We start from the raw sequence: 9961 nt of genomic DNA on the forward strand, positions 1-9961 counted from the left end.
TTCATTTATATATGGATATATATGATTCATAATTTATATATGAAATATATAACTGAATTTATATATGTATATGATTGAATAATTATATGTGTTAATGTTGATAGGAACCAAGACATTCAGTTTAAGAGATACAAAGAAGAAAAATAGTTTTTAAATTAGGTAGAAATTCAGTAATTCTAAATTTGAATTGGATGTCAGTAGGAACTCAAGGTTGTACCAACTGATTCCTAGCATAGATATGGATAGATCTTCCAACTAAAAAAATCTTAATAGCTGGCTTACAACTCACTTCCTAGAACCTATTTTACCTGTTTAAGTATAAAAGCACCTATTTTTCAGATTGATGGTATTATTTGTAACAGTAAAAGTTAAGATAATAGCAATCATTCAATAATAGGGGAGCTGTTGAAAACAACAGCAACAAAACAAAAACATGGTAAACCTATGTGAGTGGTTCTCAGCAGGGGGCATTTTATCCCTTAGGGGACATTTGGCAATGTTAGCAGGCATTTTTGATTGTCATAACATGTGGTGAATCTATCTTGTCACGTCCAGGCCAGGCTGCTAAACTCCTACATTGCACAGGAATCCCCTCATAATAAATAATGATGTGGTACAAAATAACAATAGTGCTGAAGGTGGAAACCCTGATGTACATGGAGTACTATGCATCCATAATTAAGAATGAAAAGTGATCTCCTTGTATTATTATGGCAAGATCTATAGATTAGGGAAAAGAGAAAAATTAAGGTATAGAACATTACATATAAAAACTAATGTTAGATAGAATGTGGGATAATAGGATCTTTTTTTGATTTATCTACACATACAGAGACACGAACATATGCTTTCATTTCGAAGAAGTAACAATGTAATGATAATGATGACAACATAATGGGATGGGGGAGGAGAACAGGGTAGAGAAGGCAGGATGGAAGCAAGATCTATCTGTGTATATCATTTCACTTCCTGAGGTGTTCTGAGTTTTGAATAAATCAAATAAGTTTTGGTCAAATAATTTTTATCAATAGTTGGTCAAAATTATTTAAATTTCAAAAAGGAAATCAAAGCCAAATGTAGAATAAGATAGCCAAAATAAAATGTTAATTACAAGATAAAGTCGAGAAAATCAAGTAGTTGAACTAAGAATATGAACGATATTATAGAAAGAACAAGAAAATTATAGGATTGTAATAGAGCGCTGCAGTGCGAAGCCCTTAGCACTCGGCCATTGCTACCAGCCGTTACCCTGCACCCCGTTATCAGGCAACAGTTACCGGGGACCATTAAGGCAGGATGGTTAGAGCCTTGGGAGTTGTGCCTTGGGACCTTCCCCTTTCTTGTCAGAACAGAGAGTAACATTTGTTTGGTGAAGATTTTCAGGAACATCGTTACCTGACTTTGATCTGACCTGAAGAACAAAGGATCTTACACCAAGAAGTTTACAACTAACCACACCCCTCCCTCACCTTTCTTATAAAAGGGCTTTGCTGAAAGCTTTCAAGGAGTTTGGGATTTTTTAAGGCATGAGCCACCCATCTCCTTAAATGGTCCTGCAATAAACCTTTCTCTGTTCCAAACTCTGACATTTCAGTATTGTTTGGTCTCACTGTGTGTCGGGCACACAGACTTGCATTTCAGTAAGAGAATCAATCTATCTTTTTAATAGGAGTTCCAGAAAACAAAATGAAGCAGAAGGAAATTTAAAAATATATTATTAATATATTAATATTAATATATTAATATATAAAAATATATTATTTCCTTGAACTAAAGGATTGAACTTCTAAACAGAAAGTGCTTTCTGATTATCTGTTACAATGAATGACAAATGCTCACACAAAAGCCCATCACTGTAAAATCCTAAACACAAGTGATAAAAGAAAGCAGCAAGTGCTTTGAGAGATTTATTTAAAAAGCAAAACAAAAACAAAACTCCATAGAAAGGATTAACTATCCAAAAAGGATCAGGGTTGTTAGGAACAATACTAGCTGTTAAATATCATTAAACATCTAAAAACCATATAAACATCAGTACCCAGCCAAATTGTCAAGTAAGAAAATACTACTTTCAACAAAAAAGGTCTCAATAAATGTGTCACCAAATACACTCTTAGGTAACAGCTAAGGAAAGTTTTCCATCAAAATGAAAACATAAATGAAGAGATGATATGGCAGAGACGATAGTATGTGTGCAATAAAAACAGACTCAGGGAGCAGCCCGGCGACCAGGAAATGGGGAAGATGGCGACTGCTCGGCGACGTTGAGGCCGCGTTGGGCGGTTCGGACTCAAGAGTGATGGCAGGAGAGCTGGCTGATAAGAAGGACCGTGAGGCTTCACCTTCCAAGGAGGAAAGGAAGCGATCTCGGACTCCTGACAGAGAACGGGATAGAGACCGAGACCGGAAGTCTTCCCCATCTAAAGATAGGAAACGGCATCGTTCAAGGGAAAGGCGTCGAGGAGGCAGCCGTTCTCGTTCCCGTTCCCGTTCCAAGTCTACAGAAAGAGAACGCCGGCACAAAGAACGAGAGCGAGATAAGGAGCGTGATCGGAATAAGAAGGACCGAGATCGGGATAAGGATGGGCACAGACGGGACCGCAAGCGATCCAGTTTATCTCCTGGCCGAGGAAAAGATTTTAAATCTCGGAAAGACAGAGACTCTAGGAAGGATGAAGAGGATGAACATGGTGATAAGAAGCCTAAGGCCCAGCCATTATCCCTGGAGGAACTTCTGGCCAAGAAAAAGGCTGAGGAAGAAGCTGAGGCTAAGCCCAAGTTCCTCTCCAAAGCAGAACGAGAGGCTGAAGCCCTAAAGCGACGGCAGCAGGAGGTGGAGGAGCGGCAGAGGATGCTTGAGGAAGAGAGGAAGAAAAGGAAACAGTTCCAAGACTTGGGCAGGAAAATGTTGGAAGACCCTCAGGAACGGGAACGTCGGGAACGCAGGGAGAGGATGGAGCGGGAGACCAATGGAAACGAGGATGAGGAAGGGCGGCAGAAAATCCGGGAGGAGAAGGATAAGAGCAAGGAACTGCATGCCATTAAGGAGCGTTACCTGGGTGGCATCAAGAAGCGGCGCCGGACGAGGCATCTCAATGACCGCAAGTTTGTCTTTGAGTGGGATGCATCTGAGGACACTTCCATTGACTACAACCCCCTGTACAAAGAACGGCACCAGGTGCAGTTGTTGGGGCGAGGCTTCATTGCAGGCATTGACCTAAAGCAGCAGAAACGAGAGCAGTCACGTTTCTATGGAGACCTAATGGAGAAGAGGCGGACGCTGGAAGAAAAGGAGCAGGAGGAGGCAAGACTCCGCAAACTTCGTAAGAAGGAAGCCAAGCAACGCTGGGATGATAGGCATTGGTCCCAGAAGAAGTTGGATGAGATGACAGACAGGGACTGGCGGATCTTCCGTGAGGACTACAGCATCACCACCAAAGGTGGCAAGATCCCCAATCCCATCCGATCCTGGAAAGACTCTTCTCTGCCTCCACACATCTTGGAGGTCATCGATAAGTGTGGCTACAAGGAGCCGACACCTATCCAGCGTCAGGCAATTCCCATTGGGCTACAGAATCGTGACATCATTGGAGTGGCTGAGACTGGCAGCGGCAAGACAGCAGCCTTCCTCATCCCGTTGCTGGTCTGGATTACCACTCTCCCCAAAATTGACAGGATCGAAGAGTCAGACCAGGGCCCTTATGCCATCATCCTGGCCCCTACTCGTGAGCTGGCTCAGCAGATTGAGGAAGAGACCATCAAGTTTGGGAAGCCGCTAGGCATCCGCACTGTGGCTGTCATTGGCGGCATCTCCAGAGAAGACCAGGGCTTCAGGCTGCGCATGGGTTGTGAGATAGTGATTGCTACTCCAGGACGTCTGATTGATGTGCTGGAGAACCGCTACCTGGTGCTGAGCCGCTGTACCTATGTGGTTCTGGATGAGGCAGACAGGATGATTGATATGGGCTTCGAGCCAGACGTCCAGAAGATCCTGGAGCACATGCCTGTCAGCAACCAGAAGCCGGACACGGATGAGGCCGAGGACCCTGAGAAGATGTTGGCCAACTTCGAGTCAGGAAAACATAAGTACCGCCAAACAGTCATGTTCACGGCCACCATGCCCCCAGCGGTGGAGCGTCTGGCCCGGAGCTATCTTCGGCGACCTGCTGTGGTGTACATTGGCTCTGCCGGCAAGCCCCACGAACGTGTGGAACAGAAGGTCTTCCTCATGTCAGAGTCTGAAAAGAGGAAAAAGCTGCTGGCAATCTTGGAGCAAGGCTTTGATCCCCCCATCATCATTTTTGTCAACCAGAAGAAGGGCTGTGATGTTTTGGCCAAATCCCTGGAGAAGATGGGGTACAATGCTTGTACGCTGCATGGTGGAAAAGGCCAGGAGCAGCGAGAGTTTGCACTATCCAACCTCAAGGCTGGGGCCAAGGATATTTTGGTGGCTACAGATGTGGCGGGTCGTGGTATCGACATCCAAGATGTGTCTATGGTTGTCAACTATGATATGGCCAAAAACATTGAAGATTATATCCACCGCATTGGCCGCACGGGACGAGCAGGCAAGAGTGGTGTGGCCATCACCTTCCTCACCAAAGAGGACTCTGCTGTGTTCTATGAGCTGAAGCAAGCCATCCTGGAGAGCCCGGTGTCCTCCTGCCCCCCAGAGCTGGCCAACCACCCCGATGCCCAGCACAAGCCGGGCACCATCCTCACCAAGAAGCGCCGGGAGGAGACCATCTTTGCCTGACACAGCACTCTCCCTGCGGTTCGAGGCTGCGCCCTGGAGCCTGTTCTTCAGGACCCTCACGTCTCTTCCCAGGTCCGCACTCTTATGGGGGCTTAGGAAACAATCAGACTCCCTGGCCCAGACCCTCAGTTCTGAAGGCCTGAGTGTGGGGCTGTAAGAGGAGAGGAAGCTAGGAGGCAAGGAGAACAAATTACCCTAGGTTTTGGCCCAGCCCTGCCCCTCCGGCGGGCTTTGGGATTGCATTGGGCCATCAGCTCTTGCCAGGTATGGGGGCAGCCAATTGGCACTGCCTCCTAGACTGAACAAACCTGGCTGCCGGGCTGGGACTTCTTCGGCACAGACGTGACTGTGTAAGCTGCAGCACCATCGTTGCCCTAGGTGACCCAGGGGATCTGGCACTGAGGAGTATGGATCTTGGACTCTTATTGTCATTTTGACAGCTGTTTGCCCTTTCGGATTATCAAACAAGTGGAGAGCCTTGCTTAGAGTTGTGCACGGCCCCTGTGCCGAGGGGTACTGTGCACTCTAGGCATCCCTCACCCGGGGAATTTTTTAGCAGGTGTGGGGATGGGGAGCTGGCTGAGTCCTTGAAGTCAGAGTGAACTTTCTGTTTTCTATTCTCTGAGAAGAGTTTGTATGTTCTGAGAATAAATACACGAATATTAAAAAAAAAAAAAAAAAAAACAGACTCATTTTTCTTCTGAATGCACAGAAAGATATTTTCCAGCCTTTGGTACAGTTTGTTGTGACCATGTGACCGAGTTTGGCCAATGGACATAGGCAGAAGTGGGGCATGCCACTTCCAGTTCTGGACCTCAATCCTCTTGCGGCTTCTCCATGCTTATTCTCTCTTTGACTATCAGGCAGAAGCAGAGGATGCTGTGGAGGAATCCAGATGTCAGCAGAGACACACAATGAAGTGAAAGGTTTCAGCAGGACTTTGGAGCTGAGTCCTCACACTGGCCCAAGTCAGACACAGAGTGTGAAACAGCTGTTTATTACATGAAGACACTAAAAACGTTGGGTGGTTTATTTTAGCACTTAGCATATCCTGATCGATACATACAAGTTTTAGATAACAAGATCCTACACAGGGGAGAGGTGAAGGGAAGTCCAAGAATGAAAGTAGTTAAACAGGGCAAAAACGCAAACAATCCTCCTAAACAATCCAGGAGGGAAGGTCTCTGGAGGGGAAATGGTTAACTGATAGGTTTGTGTGGAAATTGGTTTTGAGAGTCTGTTGGAGAAAATGGGAAGCAAATTCAGAATTCTTTTCTTTTAATGAGAAAATATGAACTCCAGGAAAAACATATAGAAGAGGAAACATAATCACAGTCTACTACTTGGATCAGCAATGATTAACATGAATGTAGTCATAATTTGTGATTGAGAATAGAAAGTCCATAGCTGATTTTAAACTAGAGTAATAAAAATCATGCATACATATTAACCAGAAATATGTATGTAAATATCAAAAGAAGCAGTTAAAATAATTTAAAGTGTCTCCCTCTAAGGAGCAGGTTTGTACGGTCGGGAGGGAAGAGGCAGGGATGTGTTGCTTCTCTTTACACACTAATTCGTATTGTCTAATGTGTGTGTATACGTATGTGTACATACATATGGATATGAATTTGTGTAAATACATATGCAATTTTTATTAAATTATGATATTTATATAAATAAAATTAATTTCAAAAAGGCAGAATAAACTTTGAAGCAATATAAGACAATGTGGAGTAAGAGCAGCCACTTTTGTATTCACAATCCTATCTAATTTATCATTGAATCTTCTGTCATCTGTGCACATCTGGATGATATATTTTATTGTCCTGTTAATATGTTTTGCTTCATTGCCCCTTTATTCACACCAATAACTTTTCTTGGAATACACTCTTTTTTCCTCTACTCTATTAAATTTGTTTTCAAAACACAACTACAGGAGATGAAGGGGGACTGAGACAAGATGGCAAAGTAGGAGGATGTGGAGTTTGCATCTCCTCACAACTAGGGCACAAACCAGGAGCTGGTGGGGGACCTTGGCCACCTAAGGGGATGGGAGGACCCCCCGTGTGTCTGGATACGACATAGTGGGGAAGGAGGGGGAGCAAAAGTGGAGGCAGAATGGGACTGGAGCCCCTGAGGGGAAGCTGGGGAAGGGGAAGTGTTGCCATGCTTGGAGAGGCCCACTCACAAGGAGGGAATTAGTGGGGATGGGGAGAGATTTTTGGGGGGTAGGAGGATCAGAAGGGAATGTCCCCAGCCACTTGGGCCCTGGGGAGCCTGCTGGTGTTCTGGGCCTGAATCTCTGCCCTCCAAGACCCCCTCCAGCCACACAGGTCCTTGGGGAGGGTTAGGGAGGGGAGGAGGAAAAGTAGAGGCAAAATGGGACTAATGCCCATGAGGGGCGGCTGGGGGAGATGAGGGGTTCTCACACTAAGAGACGGCCACTCATGGTGAGGGGATCAGCAGGGATGAGGAGGGCCTTTGGGGGATTGGAGGATCAGATCCAGTGTTTCCCCCAGCCCACTCAGGCCCCAGGGAGCCTGCTGGGGTCCCCAGCCTGAACCATCACCCTCAGAGGCCTCCTAGAGCCATTCAGAGCCTAAGCCCTGCCCCCACCACCCCCCAGGACCTTTTCTGGCTATGCTGGTCCTAATCCTAGGCCCTGCCCTGTATAAGCCCCACCCCCACCTAAACCCTGCCCCAGCCTAAGCCCCACCCCCACAGCCAAGGTCTTTTCTGGCTTTTTTGGTTTTTTTTTTTTTGCTGTTGTGGTTCTGTTTTGTCTTATTGTTTTTGTTGCACTTAGGTTTTTAATTTTTCTAATATAGTTTTTACTTTTCTAATTTTATTTTTATTCTTTGTTACTGTTCTGCTCTTCTTTCTTCATTTTTCTTCTTATTCTATTTCCTTTTTTCTTTCTTTCTTTCTTTCTCTCTTTTGCCACACCACATAGCTTGTGGAATCCTGGTTCCCAGGCCAGGGGTCAGGTCTGAGATCCTGCAGTGGGATTGCCAAGTCCAAACTGCTGGACTAACAGAGAAACTCAGACCTCAGGAATATTAATCTGAGTGAGGTTTCCTGGAGGTCCTCATCTCAGCACCAAGACCTGGCTCCAACCAACCACCTGTAAACTCCAGCGCTGGACGCCTCAGGCTGAACAACCAGTAAGACAGGAACACAGCCTCACCCATGAGATGACAAAAAAAATGTTACAGATGAATGAGAAAGGTAAAAACCTGCAAGACCAAATAAATGGAGAGGAAATAGGTGACCTACCTGAAAAAGTATTCAGAGTAATGATAGTAAAGATGATCCAAAATCTCAGAAATAGAATGGAGGCACAGATCAAGAAAATAAAGAAATGTTTAACAAGGACCTAGTATAACTAAAGAATAAACAAACAGTGATGAACAACACAATAACTGAAATGAGAAATATACTAGAAGGAATCAATAGCAGAATAACTGAGGCAGAAGAAAAAATAAGTGAGCTGGAAGATAGAATGGTGGAAATAACAGCCATGGAGCAGAATAAAGAAAAAAGAAAGGAAAGAATGGAGAACAGTCTCAGAGACCTCTGGGATAACATCAAATGCAAAAACATTCGAATTACAGGGGTCCCAGAAGCAGAAGAGAAAGAGAAAGTGTCTGAGAAAATATTTGAAGAGATTATAGTTAAAAACTTCCCTAATATGGGAAAGGAAATAGCCACCCAAGTCCAGGAAGTGCAGAGTCCTATACAGGATTAACTCAAGGATAAACACACCAAGACACATAATTACTCAAATTAACAAAAATTAAATACAAAGAAAAAATACGAAAAGCAGCAAGGGAAAAGCAACAAATAACATACAAGGGAATCCCCATAATGTTACCAGCTAATTTTCCAGCAGAAATTCTGCATGCCAGAAGGGAGTGGCAGGACATATTTAAAGTGATGAAAGGGAAAAACCTACAACCAAGATTACTCATCTCAACAAGGATCTCATTCAGATTCGACAGAGAAATCAAAAGCTTTACAGACAAGCAAGAGCTAAGAGAATTCAGCAGCACCAAACCAGCTCTACAACAAATGCTAAAGGAACTTCTCTAAGTGGGAAACAAGAGAAGTAAAGGACCTACAAAAACCCCAAACAATTAAGAAAATGGTCATAGGAACATACATATTGATAATTGCCTTGAATATAAATGGATTAAATACTCCAAACAAAAGACAGACTGACTGAATAGATACAAAAACAAGATCCATATATATGCTGTCTATAAGACACCCACTTCAGACACAGGGACACATACAGACTGAAAGTGAGGGGATGAAAAAGATATTCCATGCAAAGGGAAATCAAAAGAAAGCTGGAGTAGCAATACTCATATCAGATAAGATAGATTTTAAAATAAAGACTGTTACAAGAGATAAGGAAGGACACTACATAATGATCAAGGGATCAACCCAGGAATTAGATATAACAATTATAAATATTTATGCACCCAACATAGGAGCACCTCAATACATAAGATAAATGCTAACAGCCATAAAAGGGGAAATTGACAGTAACACAATAATAGTGGGGACTTTAACACCCCACTTGCACCAATGGACAGATCATCCTGACAGAAAATAATAAGGAAACACAAACTTTAAACAACACAATAGACCAGATAGATTTTACTGATATTTATAGGATATTCCACCAGAAAGTGGCAGAATACACATTCTTCTCAAGTGCACAGGGGACATTCTCCAGGGTAGATTACATCTTAGGTCACAAATCAAGCCTGAGAAAATTTAGGAAAATCGAAATCCTATCAAAAACCTTTTCTGACCACAGTGCTATGAGAATGGAAATGAATCACAGGAAAAAAAACCTGTTAAAAATACGAACATATGGAGGTTAAACAATAGGCTACTAAACAACCAACAGATCACTAAAGAAATCAAAGAGGAAATCAAAATAATACATAGAAACAAATGACATTGAAAACATGATGACCCAAAACCTACGGGACACAGCAAAAGTATTTCCAACAGGGAAACTTATGGCTATTCAATCTCATCTCAAGAAACAACAAGAATCTGAAATAAACAGCCTAACCTTACACATAAACCAACTAGAGAAAGAAGAAGAACAACAACAAAAAATACCAAAGTTAATAGAAGGAAAGAAATCATAAAGATCAGAGCAGAAATAAATGAAATAGAAAT

The 9961-nt window shown here is 43.3% G+C and overlaps 1 protein-coding gene across 1 annotated transcript; it reads left to right on the top strand.

Moving 5' to 3' along the window:
- The first annotated feature begins 2227 nt into the window (after nt 1-2227).
- Nucleotides 2228-5418, top strand: LOC132597244 (probable ATP-dependent RNA helicase DDX23). Its single transcript, XM_060298028.1, has one exon. It carries the CDS (start codon nt 2300-2302, stop codon nt 4754-4756), a length of 2457 nt encoding a protein of 818 aa, XP_060154011.1. The 5' UTR covers nt 2228-2299; the 3' UTR covers nt 4757-5418.
- Nucleotides 5419-9961: the final 4543 nt, after the last annotated feature.

The sequence above is a fragment of the Globicephala melas genome, chromosome 4 (assembly GCF_963455315.2).
Source record: "Globicephala melas chromosome 4, mGloMel1.2, whole genome shotgun sequence".
Taxonomy (NCBI): domain Eukaryota; kingdom Metazoa; phylum Chordata; class Mammalia; order Artiodactyla; family Delphinidae; genus Globicephala; species Globicephala melas.

What these genes read in the sequence shown, in the direction of transcription:
- LOC132597244 (XM_060298028.1), top strand. Translation starts at nt 2,300, where the DNA reads ATGGCAGGAGAGCTGGCTGATAAGAAGGACCGTGAGGCTTCACCTTCC.